Genomic DNA, 20,006 nt, shown 5'->3' on the forward strand with positions numbered 1-20,006 from the left:
CGGAACCCCGCTTCTGCGTGGAGGAGGGAGCGGGAAATGGGCGGTCAGGCTTGGGGCTGCCCGGGTCCAGCCTAGATTCCCGACCTCAGAACCGTCGGCGGTTGCATCCTCTCCTCCTCGCCTTTCGAGGTCTCGTCGTGTCAGTGCGTGAGGTCCCGGACCCCATCCATCTCTTCGCCTCCACACCGCGCGCGTCCCCCACCCGCCGTCGAGCGACACGAGACTGCGGAGGTCCAGGCGGCGGCCGGGAGGCTGCGTGGAAGAGGAGGCGGCGGCCAGGAGGCGGGGTTGGTTGTTATCTTTGGTTATCTAGCTGTATGAGTGGTGTGGAGTCTTCATAAAGCTAGATAACCGAAAGTAAAAATAACCCCATACACTGCGCAGAGGGCCCGGAACGCTGGCGGCGGCAGGGCTGCACTCAGAAACGAGAGCCGCGCCAGGCGTCCCACGAGGCTGGGGGGCCGGGGCGGGGGAGGGTCGTCTCCTTCGAGGGTTGCTGAGCCCAGGCCACCTTCGAGGTCTACCCACGACCCGCTGAGCGGAGAAGACAACGTCAAGATGCCGCTTTGGGGTAGCCTCTGGAGGCCTGGTCAGATCGGAGCAGACCGGGCCCCAGTCCCGGGGAAGCTGCTCCTGGGAGGGACAGAATCTTTGGAATCTAGTTACAATGTTGGGGGCGGGGAGTGCCTGCACCCCTTCCCTGCGTCGACGCCTCTGGGGAGCAACAGCGGGCGACGGGTGTGAGCAGCTTCCCTTTGGCTCTTCGAAGCGACTGGTGGAGTTCGAGGTTCGTAGGATATCTCTAGAGAGCTGGCTTTTGCTTTGAAGGGTTCTCCTAAGCCCACAGCTTATTTACTGGGAGCCGAGACTGTCCAGGTGGGAACAGGTCTAGGAGCTGTCACGGGGTGGGGTGCTTAAGAAGACACACACACACAACGAACTCATTCGGGAGCAGGGAGATGCGAAAATAAACACACAAGAACAAGGGCGGGCAATGGCCAGAGACCCTTTCATCCCACTGGAGTTCGGGGATCCTGGGTTGCAGGTTCTTTGCTTTCACTTTGCACCTTAAGGACCTGAAGACTCTCGGGCTGCTTTGTCATTAGCGGCCAAAGGTCGGAGGTCTTTATCTTCCTGTTCTAGCCTCACTCTTGGAAACCATGTCCCAAAGGAACAAATGGCCTCGGGGAGCTCCGAGGATCTCAGACACAAAGGAATGTGTAGCTGTGCTGCCTGGAGAAAGCAAAGAATTAGAGAGATTAATTGGGGCTCCTGCAAAAAGACTCTATTTATCTGGCCTGACCTAAATATTTTAGTAAGAGAGGGTTTCTACAGCGAGAAGATGGTCTACCAAGCATGGCCAGGGCTAGGAATTCCCACCGCATTCATATGGCTCTGGACCGGACTTGACCACCTGGCACTTGGAGACAAGGGCTGTAAGGACTAATAAGAGGCAGAAAAACTGAGCAAAATGTCATTGCACAGACTCCAGTGTCTTTTGTAAATTTAAAATTTCCTCCCAGGACTTTATTTTATAGCTAGAAGATATTGATTCAATTTTGTATTACATAGGAGAAATATTGGAGAATCCAAATTCAAAATTTGGGGCTTTAGGGAACCTATTGCCCTTGGGTGTCTCCTTTAGCGGTTTGGGGAGGGCCTCCTTTAAAGGTCTGGGGTGGCCTCTTGCGGGTTTTAGAAGCTTGGAATTTGTTTTGTTTGGTTGTGGGGGGGGAGGTGGAGCCTGAATTGATGGTCTCCAAGGCCACATGCCTTTTTTTCTGTTTTCATCATCTAACACTGCCTGGGAGATGCCGTTATCCCATGCCACACAGACCCAAGGGAGCAGCTGATGTTACTCAATGGCTTGACACCCAATGCTCCTTCCATGGACTCTGTCTTGGAGAAAGTGAGACCCCAGGGAGCCAACTGGGCTTGAGGAAGAGGGAAGCAGAGAAGAGAAGCCTCACTGTTATCAGGGATTTTTGTGTGTGTGTGGCGGGGAGCACCAGGAAAAACAAGCCTCCTTGTCATTACTGTTTTTAATGTGTTCTGTATGGTGTTGCAGATGTGTAGCCCAGTCTACATAATAAATTCCAGGACAGCCAGAGCTACACAGTCCTCCATCACAGCACAGGCCTCTAATCTCAGCACTTGGGACGTTGAGGAGGAGGATAAGGAATTCAAGGTCATCCTTGTCTATATAGCAAGTCCCTGGCCAGCCTAGACCCCTCCCCCCCACACACCAAAACAAAGAAATTTTAAAAGAAATGTATATTTTGGACACCTGAGGCTCATCCCTAGGAGACTTAGAGCCTCGATTGCTAACAACAATGGTTTTATTATCGTTGTCTCCCATAAGCATATTGAACCATAGGCTCTCCAAAAGGCCAGAAGGCTTTAGGGAAGGAGGATTGTGGATTCTCAGGGCTTGTGTCTTTTTTAAGCGCACACTGTGTTTGCGTGGGTGGAGTTCTCAGCAGGGTGGTATGTGGCTTTGTGAAATACATGTGTCTAATGAGGAGGGTAGAGAACCGCAGTGTGAGGACCGGTTGGAGGTTGGAGTGTACAGCTCCATGGTGAGCTAGCAAAAGAAAAACGCAGAAAACAGCTGGAGTTTACTAAATGCAGGCATCAATCACAGTGACACCTGTAGTCCCCTCTTCTCCTTTATTTCTTAGAAAAATATTTGTTTTGAACTTTTTATTTCTTTTGTGTCAGAGAACAATGTGTGGGGTCAGTTCTCCCCTTTCAGCCATGTGGGTTCAGGGGATGGAATTCAAGTGTCAGGCTTGGTGGTGATCACCTTTATCCACTGAAATGTCTCCCAGGATCTCTCTCTTTTGTTTTTGAGACAGAGTGTAGCCCAGGCTTATGTGAAATTCATGGCAATCCTCCTGCCTCAGCCTCCCAAATGCTGAAATTACAGGCATGAGCCACCATGCCTGGCTCGCCACCGCCACCGCCTCCTTCTCTCTATCTCCTTACCCAATTAAACTATGCAGAACTGCTTTCATGGGTGTTCACACTCCTCCAGCTACCCAGTTGAGAAACCTCTTTTGTGTAGTCGCAGTCTGCCTGGGGCTAACACCTGTCATTTGTACTCTTCAAAGTTTGCTGCAGCCACCAGACTTCCTGGAAACCAAATCACATCGGGTTTCTTTTCTTCTCTTTAAAAATTTTTGAAAAAAAAAATGAGTGTCCTGTTGGTGTTTTGCCTGTGCACCATATGTGCGTCCTTGAAGACAGGAAGAAGGTGCTGGATCCCCTGGAAATGGGGTTACAGATGGTTGTGAGTGGCCATGTGGGTGTTGGGAATTGAACCTGGGTCCTCTGGAAGTACAGCCAGTGCTTTTAACCGCTCTAGCATCTCTCCAGGCCCTCAGCTAGTTTCTTGACCCAATTTTCTTCAAGCTTTTGTAGAGCTCTTGGTCCAATCAGCTGAAGGGAATTTTCTTGTAAATATCCGACTCAGATTTTGCTTGATCACCTAGACCCAACCCAAAGACAACACCCCTACCTTTTCTAGACATCGAAAGAGTCTTGTTGAGAGTGTGGGAGTGGTACATGCCTTCAATCTCAGCAATCTGCCTCAGGGGAGCCAGATACAGGCAGATCTCTGTGAGTTCGAGGTCTGCTGGTCTACCTACTGAGTTCCAGGACAGCCAGAGCTACATACTGAGACCTTTTCTCCAAACAAAAACAAAAACAAAAAAGCCAAAGCAACAACAACAAAAACCTTGGCTTTGTTTTGTGAGGCTGAGGGTGGAATGGGGTCCCAGGCATGCCGTGTATACACTACCTTTGAGTTGCCCCGATCATTCTGTGTAGTGAAGGATGACCTCCATACACCGTGTGGTGACATCCCCAGGGAGGCAATCCTTCGCTGCAGAGGCTTGAAAGGCTGTAGCTTGGGAAGATCTCTTTGGCATGGTTGTGGTCAAGGAACTGTAAACTTTTGAAAGGAGAGACAGGAGGGTACCCATGGGAAGGCTGTTAGGGGCAGAGCTGGGGTCCCCGGTCATCGTTCATAGCCATCCCACCGCCCACATCTGTCAAATTTTTGAGGCACAGTTTTACTTTTAGCCCAGACTGACTTAGAATTCACAAGGTAGCCAGGGCTGGATTCTAACGAATGGCGATTCTCCTGCCTCAACCTTCCAATGCTTGGGGTACAGGCATGTCTGGTTTGTGTTCCTTCTCCTGAGTAAGAGCATGTGTGACTGGGAAACTTACACATAACATGTAAGTGATAGTTCCAACTGTCTGCCATTAAATATCTAGATTCTAGAATTACTAAAAGCAGGAGCTGGGCTCAGTGGGTCATGCCTATAATCTCAATACTCAGGAGGCTGAGGCAGGAGGATCCAGAATTCAAGGCCAACTTGTTCACACTGAGACCTTGTCTAAGAGGATAATTTTTAAAAGACCCCCACAATAGAGGAGATGAGGTTATTGTACCAATAGGCAAGATGGGCCAACATCCAACCCAGGAAACAAGTGGGTTTGGTTAATGGTGGCTTCGAATCACTGCAGGGGAGGAGGAGAAGGAAGTTAGAAAACATTTTGGGCTTTTGAGGAGAACGGGGAACTCAGGGTTATGAAAGGGAGGGTGGGTGGGTGTGCTTTCAGCTAGGAGAGAGGTGAGAAAAGAGGGAGGCTCCTTGCCACCCAGGCTCTGCCAGGACTAGAGTGACACCCCTCCGCCTGCCCTAATCCCCCATTAAGGCAGCTCTGAGCTTGTTATGACAGCGTCTGAGGGCGGCTGAATTGCTGTTTGCAGTGTCTACTAATTGGACTGAAGGGCTGGAGTCTGGACACAGAAAGGGACCATTGTTACTGTTTACCTTCCACAGCTGCCTCCCCGGGACCCTCTGGTTGAGGGGAATAGCATACCCTCGGCTTGTGGCACCCATTCTCTGTGTCCGTGAGAGGGCACCCTGTGGGGACACTGCACATCCCCTTGCCTTGTGTGGTTTGAGTCTCCAGAGCACAGAAGAGAAGAGCGTGACACCTGACGGGGCCCAGGCAGGGCCCAGGGTCCCCTCCCTGAGCCAATCTCTTCCCTGTCCTTCCCTTCTGCAAGGGTGCCTCTTCCTCCAGCAGCTCAGGCACCTTTTCTTATCTGCCTCCTTCTGGACCAGTGCTTCTAGACTTGGCTACACACTAAAACCACCCTCCACCCCCATACAGATGTTTGGACTTGGCCCAGCCCAAAAATCAGAGAGGGAACGAAGCCTTGGAATGCACACCACGGATACAGTCTCATCTCCGTGTGGAGACTGCACACCCACCTTCCTGCCAAGGCCCTGCTATGTCTATAATGCGGCCGCCACTGGCAGGTTGATCACTTGTTCATCTTTATTACTAAATTGCTTGTGGAGGCCTTAGTATCTAGAGTGGGATTTAAAGGTCTGTCTTTGGCCTCAGCCTTGTTCTTGCCTAAGGGCAAAAGCACTGACTCAGCCTTGCTTGTGCCTGTGGATTTTTCAAAAGGATCCCGAGGAGAGCTGGGCCAATCTAGGGCTCTTGAAGATCTAGGATGAAGGGGTGGAAAGTTCAGCACTCATTGACTCCAAGGCTCTCCTCCCCTCCAGTAGCAGGGAGACTTCCTTTAAAATGGCCTTTTCACTTACTGTATCCAAATGTTTCTGCTTTTCTTCCCTTCAGCTTCTCCGCTGGGCGGGTGGGTGCTCCACCCTCCCGCCCTCTCTCTGCCCTGTGGACGTGCGGACCAGTGACATCCAGCACCACGGACAGCTCCTAGCGGTGAGTGAGCCTGCTGACGCCTTTAGGAGCGTGGAGGTCTCCCTGTCTCCATTCCAGGCAGACATCCAGCGCTATATTCTGGATCTGGGGGGAGTCTCGGGAGACAGGCTGAGAGATGTGGCATGGCAGCCTGGGGAACACGGGGCTTGAACTTGTGAAGACACAGAAGGAGAAGCCGTGATAGGAAGGCTGAAGGTCAGAGGTCAGGAAGGATTCCATGGGAATCATGGAAGACAGAATGTGCAGATCAACTGAAGCTAAAACAAGTGTCAGCCATCTTCACCCTCTGTCATCATATATGTGTGTGTGTGTGTGTGTGTGTGTGTGTGTGTGTGTGAGAGAGAGAGAGAGAGAGAGAGAGAGAGAGAGAGAGAGAGAAGAGAGAGAGAGAGAGAGAGAGAGAGAGGTCATCCATCTGGTGAGTGAAGCTTGAAGGCTCAGGCTTTTCTGCATCTGATTCCCCCTTTAGGAATCTCCTTGCCCACTTCTGGCAGGAGTTTCACAGGGGGGTGTTCCACACAAAGGCAGGATGCATGTCTGGGAATGTGAAGTATCAATGGGAACCAGGAAGAGGTGGGACTGACTCTTCTCACTGTCGGAGAAGGCTCTAAGGGAAAGCCCTGCAGAAGGCATGGGGAAGGCTTACCTAGGAGAAAAGGCAAGGGGGCACCATCTGCCAGGGGATGGAGACCAGTGGATGGCCCCAGGAGTCTCTGGAGGCCAGCGGGAGGCATGCAAACTGGAACGGGGCCTGGGAAAGGCCCTTCTGTGTGCCCATGCTTGCTCCCCCAACACCGTGAGCCTAGAAACAAAGGGACCATTCTCTCCTATTTGACGCTGCCATCTCCGGCTGGCAGTGCCAGGTGGCGGGGGCATCGGGGGGTGTCAATCCATTATCCACCCCCCAACCCCTGAGTCCTCTGGGGCTGAATGTTGGGGAGGTGGGTGTTCTTATGCTGTGTTGCCATGGCAACCACCCCAACCCCCAACCCCAAAGCACACAAAAAGATAGCTCTCACCCCCACCTCTAGGAGAAACCTGGGTCTGCCTGGGAATCTTCCCCTGAGAATCCTCCTCTCTAATGCACAGCCATGCCATGCTTATGCATGTACCACCCTCAGCACCCGGGACCAGAGGCCCACAGGGCAGTGAGGCTGGCATATCCAGTATCCAGACAAGGATAGACAGTGGGCACCTATTCTTTCTATTTAACCTCTCTCTCCTCAAGCTCCCCAGTCCTTTGCCTATAGCCAGAGCTATCCTAAGACTCCTCAGCTGAAGTGATAGGCTGTGCTGGGATCTTGGCCTTCTGCACTTTCCCAGAAATAAGGGACACCTGCTACCTTTAGCAAACCTCCAGGCTGTGGGAACTGAAAGGAGGAGGGAGCCATTCCTGACACCCTCCATCTGTACCCTCACCATTACTCATTAGGCATTCTGCCCCCTCCTTCCGCTCGTTAAGCCTTATTTGCATATATTTGCATAATACAGTTCATTTGCATTGCAGGAGGCTCATGGTGGAAGCCAGGAAAAAAGAGGTGGGGGGGGGTGGAGAAGAGAAAAAGGGAGAGATTTTGTTTTCATCAAAGTGTGGGGGGAGAGCTGGGGGGGAGGTGGCAGGAAGAGGCTAGAAATAAAAACTCATACTACTTTCTTTCTTCCCTCTTGCCCTCCCTCCCTGGGTTGGACTCAGATGCCAAAGAGAGATGCCAAGGGGCTGACTTTTCTGTCCTTTTTTTCTCTTGCTTCCTCTGGCCTTGGCTCCTCCGTCGGGGCCCCCCACCTTGTCGGAATCAGGCTTCAGAAAGAAAGCCCGGTAGGACGTGAGGCCGTGGGAATGGAAACATAGGAAGAGGGAGGCCGCCATCTTAGGTAGCTGGTGTTTATAAAATGGCCGCCTCTGAGCGATGTGGGCTGAGAGCCAAGCCTGGGTGGTGGACATGAAGGAGAACACCACCACAGGGGAGGATTTCCTGGCTGACCAGGAATAGACCTGAACATTACTATCAGTGAAATTAAAAAGGGAGATAAAGAGGCAGGGAGAGGTGGGGAGGGGGCGTTCCCAGAAGAACTATGAGGTTCATCATGGAGGCAGGGTGGCCGAGAAGACTGATCACCGGGTACAGATCCCAGAGGACTCAAGACTGCGGGTGATGTCAAAGGTACTAGAAGAGTCAGGGTTGAGAAGCCCAGCGGGAGAGGGACAGGGCAAGGCATGGGCAGGCAAGATCATCCGGAGTTGGAGGGTCTCCGGGCTGTGGAAAGCCACAGTATATTCTTCAGCCCAGCTGGTCACTACCATCTTCACAACCCTTTGGAAACTGTGCCCTCTCTAAGACCACTCACAGCCTCTTACCTCTGTGGACAATGTCATGCCGGCTTGATCTTCCCAGTGTCTGTGTTGGTCTTGCTTCTCATGTTCTACCTGAAGTAACTTGTTCCTCTTTTCCTTCACTCAGGCCTCTGGGTCAGTCAGCTCCACACCGAGTGTCAGCACCTGATGTCTCCCTTGGGGTCACTTTGGTCATTTCAGCCATCTGTTGAAGGTAGAAACTCTCTCTCCTTTTTAAGTGACACTCTCCACTCCTCTTCCCAGTGTCCTGCCATTAGCTCAGAGCCTAGAGCCTGAAATGCTCACATGCCCAGGCCCTACTGTGAAGAACTCTGGGAAGGTGCCTGTGCTTCTAGCCTCTGGGGTGGCAGAGCTCAAGAGGGGGTCCTACTCGGAGTTCAACTGCTCACTGGCGTGAGTTGCGCCCACACTCTTGTTTCCTTTCCCCTAAACCTGTAGACCCTCAGGTTCAAATTTTTAATTTGTGAATTTATTTTAGTTTATGTATAGGAATGCCTGCATGTATGTATGTGCACTACCACATACATGCCTGGTGCCCGAGGAGAAGAAAGCATTGAATCTCCTGGAACAGGAGTTACAGATGGTTAGGAGCTGCCATGTGGGTGCTGGGAACTTAACCCAGGTCCTCTGGAAGAGCAACAAGTACTCTTAACCCCTGAGCCATCTCTCCAGCCCAAAGGTTCAAATCCTGAGCACTGTCTGGACTTGTTCTATGTCCAAATCAGTCTCACCAAACCCTGTCATTCCCTCCTTGTGCCAACTCGTGTGTCCAAGCTTTTCTTTTCCTTATTCCTCCACGTTGGCTCCTACAGTCGGCAAGCTCTTTGGATGCCTCGTCCATGCCAGGCTGGAAGAGACTCCCATGGCCCATAGAGTCTAGCGGGAAAGCAGACACAACTCATCTCAGGCCAGCGGTTGCCCTGCGACAAGCCCGGTGGCTTCCTGGAGGACACCGATAAAGCAGTAAAGCAAGGTATTCGGGACTTTGGGGAGGGAGGTAGTGGGAAGTAGCTGTCAGAAAGGAAAAGCATGGTTGATCAGGACTTGCCTGTCCCTCAAAGGAAGTGGAGCCTTAGATACTGAAGCAGGGAGGCTGGTTAAATGGTGGGGTTCGAGGAAGTCAGCCAGGGGCTAGGCTAGGACGTGGCACCTGGCTGGGCGGTGTATGTAACTTCCAGGGGGTTCACGTGCACACAACCTGATGGTTTCTGAGCTCTCACATTAAAAACCAAAAGATTTAAGAAGTCAAGGACTCTAAGGCTGACTGGTGCTCAAATGGAGAGGAGGGACCTGTACTCAGAAACTTCCTGGGGGAAGTAAGGGATAATGAGAGTTGGGGGTGGGGTGTAGGGCTTAGTCCGAGGGGATTCTCTGAGAGCAAGTCGGGCAGGGAGGAGAGGAAGGACCGCTGGTCCCCAAGCTGCCCTGTCAGCGAGATGCCAGGCTTTACACAAAGGCTTCTCTGTAAGTGGCCTTGGCAGTGGCTGTCAGGTGAGGGGACTTAGCTCCTGGGGCCTTCAGTGCATTGGGGGTAGGGCTGGAGGTAGCCTCAGGCTTCCAGAAGTCCGCAGGAGAAGAAAGAAGCTAGGCCTGGCCAGAGTCTTCCAGAGAGGCTGTAGAAAGCGGTTCCCAGGCAGGTTCCTGGTCCTGCCCAGTCAGACCCCAGGTCTAGGCGCCCCCCTCTGCCCCCCTCCCGTCCTTTCCAGCTGGGTCCCCTGGGTCTTCTAGCTTCTCCTTCTCCAGCCCTCGTGTGCTCTCCCAGGTTTGGGGCCTGGTCCCACAGGAGCCTAGAGGGACTATCACAGGGCACCTCTTACATCGAGGACCCTGTAGGGGGAGAGTGGAAAACCAGCAGTGACCCAGAGGCAAAAAGGAGTCTGTAGGCCACCTCCGGGTTCAAAGCACTCTTACCTTCCTAAGCACAAGGTCTTTCCTGAACCCACCTCTGTGCCCCTTCCTGCTTATCAGCAGTGAGGAGAGACCCCCCCCCCCATCAAGCCCTTGCTGCCTACCCGGCCCTTTTAATTGCTCTTTGGGTTTGAAACACTTTAGAGAGTAGAATGACTTACAGGTCAAGGGTTCAAGTCTACAGGAAGGACAATAAAAGACAGAGTTAGGGTTGGATAGACCGATCGGGATACAGGTTCTGACTTCCCTCACTTGCTAGTAGAGGAGGAGAGAGGCAAGCGATCAATGCCTTCGGGCCCTAACTTCTGTAGCCCTCTGTAGGATGGTGTGCCAATGTCCGGTGCTCAGTCCTGAATGTCGAGGGACACAGTAAGAGGAAGTAGGCAGAACCGAAGTGACAGTCTCCCAGAAGCCTGGGCCTTAGGGTGCCAGCTGAGGAGAGTAGAATCACACTAGGTTCCTGTCTAGTGAATGGAGTTGTCTGTGTCTCAGGTCTGTCTTAGACGGTGGCATCTCTTGTGGGTACTAGTAATCTAGTCCACCAGGAGGCTTGCTCCCAGATTGCCTACAGCTATTCCCATTCCTTCCTTAGGTCCTCTCCTTGTTCTCCAGAGCGGCATGAGCCAGGCACTGTGGAATCTCTGCTCAGGGAAATGAATAAGGACCTGTAAGCCCTGGTCCACAGCCTTCCAGCCTGATTCTCCGGTCCTGGGCATGGTCAGCAGTGAGCTACTTTAGAATCTGTGGGGGTCCTTAGGGCCACGGTCCAGGGAGACTCTGAGCACGGAGGGTCTTTTGTCTGGACACAGCTGTCCCTTGTCGCGCAAGCAGGAGTCAAGGAAGGAATGGCATCCCCTTTAGCCTCCACCAGCGGCACTGGGGCCTCCAGAACTAGGGGGGAGGACCAGGCTGAGGCTGGCATATGGAAGAGAGCCTGAGCATGGTGGAGTTTCACCTGCGAGGGCTGCCTTCTGCTGGGCTGTCCATCTGGCACCAGCTGGCATACCAGCTCCGCCCCCACAGCCAACCAGACTCCTTCTGCTGTTACTATGGCAATTGGCTGCCATCTTGTACTCAGGGCACTACCTCCTCTGTGGATTTTCTTTGGGGCTCCTGAGGGACAGAAAACAGGTCCCTTAAAAATTCCTATCAATATCTGTTTTTTGCAAACGGCCAGGAAAGCTAGGCACGGTGCATCATGCCTGTACACTCAGCCCCTAGGAGGCGTGGGCAGGAGAACGGTGAGCGTGAGGCCAGCCAGGGACAGAGACTTAGACCTTGGTCTCAAAAACAAGTTGAATTTCTGGGTATGATGACACGTTCCTTCAATCCCAGCACTTGAAAGGCAGAGGCAGGAGGATCTCTATGAGTTCAAGACCAGCCTGGTCACAATAGCAAGTTTCAGAACAGCCAGAGCTACATAGTGAGACCCTGTCTCAAATAAAGCAAAACCCATTAATTAATCACCATTATCAGGACAAAGGATGTAGCTCATTGCACAAGACCCTGGATTCCATCCCCAGCACTACATAAACTATATGTGGTGACACACACTTGCAATCCCAGCACTCAGGAGGCTGAGGCAGAATTGCTACAGTTTCGAGGCCTGCCTGGGCTAGATTATGAGTTCCAGGACATCCTGGGTTATGATGTCAGATTGTCTTAAAGGAAAAAAAAAACATGGCAATGGCCAAAATAGGCCACTGTGTCTGGCTCTGTGCTATACTTTATTCGGTGTGTCTAGAAGTTCAGATCCTGTTTCTGGGCTGGGGCTGTAGCTCAGTGACAGAGTGCTTGCCCTAGCCTGCACCAGTTCAATCTCCAGCTGCCAGGGACGTGGGGGGCAGAGCGGGGGTGGGGGCAGATCCTGTTTCCTGCTCCTAAGACAGACATTTTCTCACTCTGGGTAGGAAGTTACACAGGCTTTCTCATTCTTGGCTCTGGAGCCCTTCCCAACCATCTAGTCACGATCTCTATCGCTGTCACACCAGCTCTTAGCTCACCACGGATGAGGTGAAAGCCATGGAAGGGTCTACCACCCAGCTTCCATCATTTTAAAGCAACTCCTCTCCCTGGGTGGTGGGAAATGGAAATGGAGGCTTAATTAACTTGGTACGAAGTTTAAATGCCCCTTAAAGACTTAGGGAGCGGGGACAGTGAAATGGACGACTCGGTGTGGATACCGGTACTTGCCCTAAGCCTGGGTTGATATCCTGGACCCACATGTGGAAGGAAAAACTGATTCCCGAAAGTTGTCCTCTGACCTCCACCCATGTACCAAGGCCTGCACACCACTCCCCACCCCCGAATGTAACAACAACAAAAAAAAAAAAATTAAAAAGACATAGGGATTTCCATTTGATGTCCCCAAATGTTTTGGAACTTTCTTTCCTTTCCTGTCAGCAGCACCCTAGAGGAGGCAGGAGCCGGGGACTACCAGGGAGGGGCTGTTTCCTAGGCTGGCTGGTGGGGCCTTAGGACTACTGGGCAGGCTCCAAAGGTCCTGAGAACTCCAGTCCCTTCCCTCTGTCATTCCTTCTATCACCCGGTGGAAGGTGAGGATTGGCTGCCTTGGCTGGAAGAGTACTTGGTACTGAGCAGGGCCAGCTGGCTGAGAAGCAGGTGGGGAGGGAAAGGACCCTGCTCCAGAGGGGGCTGGGTGGGAGGGCTGGGTAATTTATGATATCATTGTTCCCACCCCTCTTCCCAGCCCCCTGCCACTTTACTGTTGCTAGGAGACCCTGGCTGGCCCTGTCATCTGGATCGCTCCTCCCCAGCCAGGGTCGGCCCTACCCCAGTCCCATCTATAACCTTTTCTCAGGCCCTGCCACAGGCCGCCGATCTCTCCTGTGATCACTCCAGGTTCAGCCAGCTTGGGAGTGGGACCAAGGCCATAGGGGAATGTGGAGGAAGCCAGGCAATAATTTTGGGGGTCGGGGAGTGCTCTGAGGGCCTGCAGGTGACCTGGGAACCAAGCCCGGAAGAACCCAAGTTTATAAATACAATCCTTATCCTGGCGGGGAGGGACGCGGACTCTGTCAGCGAATACAGACGTCTCAGCCCAATTCCTCCAGTCAAGGTCAAGGTTAAGGCCTGGCAATGGTAGGGGAAGAGAAACTGAGGAGAGAGGCTGAGGAGTGTCCCGGCTACAGGCAGGTGACAGTGAGTAGAGCTAGGTGGCACAGGGATATGGCTGAGAGTCCCTCCTCTCCCTGGAATTCCCTTGTTGGAAGTGAAGGTGGGTAAGGGGACTTCTTAAGCTGCGGGCCATGGCCACCTGTGCTTCTGAGCACTGGCCTAAATTTGGCCACCACTTGGTTTTTCTCCAGTTCATCTGCCCTGCAATCCTGACCCCAGGTTCACAGGCACAGTCAGAGGTCCCCAGAGTCCCCAGTCTGCTCCCCAGAGTCACAGGCTGCCAGCCCATTGTGCTGTGCTTCGCCTGGGCTCCTCCCTCCCTCCCGATCCTGATTTCCTGTGGACCAGGTTCCCAGCACAGCTGCAGAGCCAAAGCTCAGGGAACCAGACAGGCAGTCTCCAAGGGAAGCTCTGCCGGTTTCCAGGGGTTGACGCAGGACTGGAGAAGAAGCTGTCCAGCTGCTGAAGTCAATTACTCCTAGACTGTGTTCTAGCACGCTTCTGCCTTCATAATCGAATTCCCTGGGCTCTGGCCACAGTTCTACCATTCTTTTTTTTTTTGGTTTTTCGAGACAGGGTTTCTCTGCGTAGCTTTGCGCCTTTCCTGGAGCTCACTTGGTAGCCCAGGCTGGCCTCGAACTCACAGAGATCCGCCTGGCTCTGCCTCCCAAGTGCTGGGATTAAAGGCGTGCGCCACCACCGCCTGGCCAGTTCTACCATTCTTAGGACCAGAGCTCCATCCTGGACATCCTGCCCTCGGTGCTCTGGGGTGGGCTAGGAGAGACGCTTTACACTAGGCTCCTTGTCTGCTGGAGGAGGGGATTCCCTTCCCAGACTACAGGTGGCTTTTTCTCTGTCTGCTCCTAACTGAGGTCTCCATCCAAAAAGGACTTTTAATCATGAGTGCAAGTGTATGAGTATGTATTGTGAGTATAAGTGTTCATATGTGTACCAGAGAGAGAGAGAGAGAGAGAGAGAGACTTCATATGGGGCCCTGTTGTGTAGTTCAGGCTGGCCTAGAACTCAGAGCAGTCCTCCTGCCTTTGGTTCCCCTATCTGAGATAACAGGTCTTTTCCTCCACTCTTAACAATTTCTCTTTGCAGGCCAAAGAAGACCTGACCTCGCTCTGTGCTCCCCTTCGAGGCCAAGTGTGTTCCCAGACTAAGAAAGGGCCGGCTCCAGCAAGCAGAAACGGACAGAGGCAGAGGGCACGTACCACCTGACAGCTTCTCCCCAGAGCCACGGAATGAGGGCCTCGCTTGCCCGGTCACTTCCAGCAAGCTGTCCCGCCTGGCCCACCTATTTCCCCTGTTGCCTCTCAGCTGCTCCCTAAATCCTATCCCATGTCCAATAAAGAGTGTTGCAGATTGAACAGCAGTAGTTGCCTATGGATGTGCTGGGCAGGGACTGGGTTGTGCTGGGTTCTCCATAACAGAGCAACACCACAACACTACAGAGCCTCACCAGGTGGGGCTCCCTGAAGCCTGCCTGCAGGACTAGGATGGTATGAGAACAGCTCTCCCCATACTTTCTGCTAGTCCCCAGCTTTACGAGAAGGGGTTCCAAGACCATCAGAGCAATAAACTCCTCTCCCAACCAGGGGTGCATCAGGCAAGAACCAGAGTGGGGCTGCTCTTCAGTCAAGGATCAGGGGTTGCTGCCTCCCTCAGCAAAGGTTCTTTCTTTACTTCCTTTTCTCACGGTCCACAAAGGAGGAGCACCCATCCTACAATCCTATTCTCTCTCCATCCTCTCAGTGACACAGAAGGAAATGACCAGGGCTAGCAAGACAGACGGCAGGCAGGACTTCTCAGCCACAAGACCTGACACAGAGTTCAAGGGAGCATGGAAGAGCCATGGCAAGAAACCAGGACTGTGCTCTTCATCTCTTTTCCCCTGTAACACCCACATCCAACAGACTCCCGAAAAGACAAGTCCCTCCCACCCTCTAAGAGACATTGCTGGAGCATGACCAGAGCCCAAACTGTACCCTTCAGCCTCTCCTGCCCCAGGTCCTTCCTGCCTGAACACAACCCTTCCATAAAACTTCAGTTTGAATCCCAGAATTTGTCTAAAAAAAGAAAATATGCTATTACACATGGCATGATTCTAACAACACAAAAAGAAAAGGAGGCGTCCTGAACCATCCACCCTCCCTCAGAAGAAGCATCCATTAGCTCGAAGCCTTCCCGGATAATTCACAGGCATGGGAGCATAGTGCATGCTCTGTGCTTCCACACCACTGCACCCAAAACTGCAGTGCTTCTCCACCAGCATCCCTGCACTGACACACACACCTGACACTGCAGTGATTCTCCACCAGCATCCCTGTACTGACACACACACACCTGACACTGCAGTGCTTCTCCACCAGCATCCCTGCACTGACACACACACCTGACACTGCAGTGCTTCTCCACCAGCATCCCTGCACTGACACACACACCTGACACTGCAGTGCTTCTCCACCAGCATCCCTGCACTGACACACTGGACACTGCAGTGCTTCTCCACCAGCATCCCAGCACTGACACACTGGACACTGCAGTGCTTCTCCACCAGCATCCCTGCACTGATAAACACACCTGACACTGCAGTGCTTCTCCACCAACATCCCTGCACTGACACACCTGACAATGCAGTGCTTCTCCACCAGCATCCCTGCACTGGCACACACACCCAACACTGCAGTGCTTCTCCACCAGCATCCCTGCACTGACACACACATCTGACACTGCAGTGCTTCTCCACCAGCATCCCTGCACTGACACACTGGACACTGCAGTGCTTCTCCACCAGCATCCCTGCACTGATACACACTGGACACTGCAGTGCTTCTCCACCAGCATCCCTGCACTGACACACTGGACACTGCAGTGCTTCTCCACCAGCATCCCTGCACTGACACACACACACACCTGACACTGCAGTGCTTCTCCACCAACATCCCTGCACTGACACACACACACACCTGACACTGCAGTGATTCTCCACCAGCATCCCTGCACTGACACACACTGGACACTGCAGTGATTCTCCACCAGCATCCCTGCACTGACACACACCTGACACTGCAGTGCTTCTCCACCAGCATCCCTGCACTGACACACACACCTGACACTGCAGTGATTCTACACCAGCATCCCTGCACTGACACACACACACCTGACACTGCAGTGCTTCTCCACCAGCACCCCTGTACTGACACACACCTGACACCGCAGTGCTTCTCCACCAGCATCCCTGCACTGACACACACACACACCTGACACTGCAGTGCTTCTCTACCAGCATCCCTGCACTGACACACACACATTGGGCACTGCAGTGCTTCTCCACCAGCATCCTTGCACTGACACACACACTGGACACTGCAGTGCTTCTGCACCAGCATCCCTGCACTGACACACTGGACACTTCAGTGCTTCTCCACCAGCATCCCTGCACTGACACACACACTGGGCACTGCAGTACTTCTCCACCAACATCCCTGCACTGATACACACTGGACACTACAGTGCTTCTCCACCAGCATCCCTGCACTGACACACTGGACACTGCAGTGCTTCTCCACCAGCATCCCTGCACTGACACACACACCTGACACTGCAGTGATTCTACACCAGCATCCCTGCACTGACACACACACACCTGACACTGCAGTGCTTCTCCACCAGCACCCCTGTACTGACACACACCTGACACCGCAGTGCTTCTCCACCAGCATCCCTGCACTGACACACACACACCTGACACTTCAGTGCTTCTCCACCAGCATCCCTGCACTGACACACACACACTGGGCACTGCAGTGCTTCTCCACCAGCATCCTTGCACTGACACACACACTGGACACTGCAGTGCTTCTCCACCAGCATCCCTGCACTGACACACTGGACACTTCAGTGCTTCTCCACCAGCATCCCTGCACTGACACACACACTGGGCACTGCAGTACTTCTCCACCAACATCCCTGCACTGATACACACTGGACACTACAGTGCTTCTCCACCAGCATCCCTGCACTGACACACTGGACACTGCAGTGCTTCTCCACCAGCATCCCTGCACTGACACACACACACACACTGAACACTGCAGTGCTCTCCACCAGCACCCCTGCACTGACACACACACACACTGAACACTGCAGTGTTCTCCACCAGCACCCCTGCACTGACACACACTGAACACTGCAGTGCTTCTCCACCCACATCCCTGCACTGATACACACTGGACACTGCAGTGCTTCTCCACCAGCATCCCTGCACTGACACACACACACTGGGCACTGCAGTGCTTCTCCACCAGCATCCCTGCACTGAAACACACACGCACCTGACACTGCAGTTCTTCTCCACCAGCATCCCTGCAGTGACACACACACGCACCTGACACTGCAGTGCTTCTCCACCAACATCCCTGCACTGACACATATACACCTGACTCTGCAGTTCTTCTCCACCAGCATCCCTGCACTGACACACACACCTGACACTGCAGTGCTTCTCCACCAGCATCCCTGCACTGACACACACACCTGACACTGCAGTGATTCTCCACCAGCATCCCTGTACTGACACACACACACCTGACACTGCAGTGCTTCTCCACCAGCATCCCTGCACTGACACACACACCTGACACTGCAGTGCTTCTCCACCAGCATCCCTGCACTGACACACTGGACACTGCAGTGCTTCTCCACCAGCATCCCTGCACTGACACACTGGACACTGCAGTGCTTCTCCACCAGCATCCCTGCACTGATAAACACACCTGACACTGCAGTGCTTCTCCACCAACATCCCTGCACTGACACACCTGACACTGCAGTGCTTCTCCACCAGCATCCCTGCACTGGCACACACACCCGACACTGCAGTGCTTCTCCACCAGCATCACTGCACTGACACACACATCTGACACTGCAGTGCTTCTCCACCAGCATCCCTGCACTGACACACTGGACACTGCAGTGCTTCTCCACCAGCATCCCTGCACTGATACACACTGGACACTGCAGTGCTTCTCCACCAGCATCCCTGCACTGACACACTGGACACTGCAGTGCTTCTCCACCAGCATCCCTGCACTGACACACACACACACCTGACACTGCAGTGCTTCTCCACCAGCATCCCTGCACTGACACACACACACCTGACACTGCAGTGATTCTACACCAGCATCCCTGCACTGACACACACACACTGGGCACTGCAGTGCTTCTCTACCAGCATCCCTGCACTCACACACACACACACACTGAACACTGCAGTGCTTCTCCACCAGCATCCCTGCACTGACACACACCTGACACTGCAGTGCTTCTCCACCAGCACCCCTGTACTGACACACACCTGACACCGCAGTGCTTCTCCACCAGCATCCCTGCACTGACACACACACACCTGACACTGCAGTGCTTCTCCACCAGCATCCCTGCACTGACACACACACACTGGGCACTGCAGTGCTTCTCCACCAGCATCCTTGCACTGACACACACACTGGACACTGCAGTGCTTCTCCACCAGCATCCCTACACTGACACACTGGACACTTCAGTGCTTCTCCACCAGCATCCCTGCACTGACACACACACTGGGGACTGCAGTACTTCTCCACCAACATCCCTGCACTGATACACACTGGACACTACAGTGCTTCTCCACCAGCATCCCTGCACTGACACACTGGACACTGCAGTGCTTCTCCACCAGCATCCCTGCACTGACACACACACACACACTGAACACTGCAGTGCTCTCCACCAGCACCCCTGCACTGACACACACACACTGAACACTGCAGTGTTCTCCACCAGCACCCCTGCACTGACACACACTGGACACTGCAGTGCTTCTCCACCAACATCCCTGCACTGATACACACTGGACACTGCACTGCTTCTCCACCAGCATCCCTGCACTGACACACACACACTGGACACTGCAGTGCTTCTCCACCAGCATCCCTGCACTGACACACACACGCACCTGACACAGCAGTTCTTCTCCACCAGCATCCCTGCACTGACACACACACACTGGGCACTGCAGTGCTTCTCTACCAGCATCCCTGCACTGACACACACACACACACTGAACACTGCAGTGCTTCTCCACCAGCATCCCTGCACTGACACACACCTGACACTGCAGTGCTTCTCCACCAGCACCCCTGTACTGACACACACCTGACACCGCAGTGCTTCTCCACCAGCATCCCTGCACTGACACACACACACCTGACACTGCAGTGCTTCTCCACCAGCATCCCTGCACTGACACACACACACTGGGCACTGCAGTGCTTCTCCACCAGCATCCTTGCACTGACACACACACTGGACACTGCAGTGCTTCTCCACCAGCATCCCTACACTGACACACTGGACACTTCAGTGCTTCTCCACCAGCATCCCTGCACTGACACACACACACTGGGCACTGCAGTGCTTCTCTACCAGCATCCCTGCACTGACACACACACACACACTGAACACTGCAGTGCTTCTCCACCAGCATCCCTGCACTGACACACACTGGACACTGCAGTGCTTCTCCACCAGCACCCCTGCACTGACACACACTGGACACCGCAGTGCTTCTCCACCAGCATCCCTGAACTCTCTCTCTCTCTCTCTCACACACACACACACACACATCCGACACTGCAGTGCTTCTCCACCAGCATCCCTGCACTGACACACAGTGGACACTGCAGTGCTTCTCCACCAGCATCCCTGCACTGACACACACACACCTGACACTGCAGTGCTTCTCCACCAGCATCCCTGCACTGACACACACACACACTGAACACTGCAG

At 53.4% G+C, this 20,006-nt stretch overlaps 1 protein-coding gene across 17 annotated transcripts in view; it reads left to right on the forward strand.

The window, feature by feature from the left end:
- Positions 1-14,541, forward strand: part of LOC107401153 (uncharacterized) — a 29,274-nt gene extending 14,733 nt beyond the window's left edge. For 11 of the 17 annotated variants that reach the window (XR_006073235.2, XR_006073233.1, XR_006073237.2 and 8 more), the window contains 5 exons: positions 5,671-5,769; positions 8,229-8,315; positions 8,935-9,095; positions 10,623-10,747; positions 14,273-14,541. Coding sequence is in view for 6 of the 17 variants with exons in the window: in XM_076574418.1 (XP_076430533.1) it covers positions 5,671-5,767 (97 nt within the window). In the remaining 11 variants the exon portion in view is untranslated. The other 6 variants (XM_076574415.1, XM_076574421.1, XR_006073234.2 and 3 more) reach the window with 5 other exon arrangements.
- The last annotated feature ends 5,465 nt before the right edge of the window (positions 14,542-20,006 follow it).

The sequence above is a fragment of the Peromyscus maniculatus genome, chromosome 6 (assembly GCF_049852395.1).
Source record: "Peromyscus maniculatus bairdii isolate BWxNUB_F1_BW_parent chromosome 6, HU_Pman_BW_mat_3.1, whole genome shotgun sequence".
Taxonomy (NCBI): domain Eukaryota; kingdom Metazoa; phylum Chordata; class Mammalia; order Rodentia; family Cricetidae; genus Peromyscus; species Peromyscus maniculatus.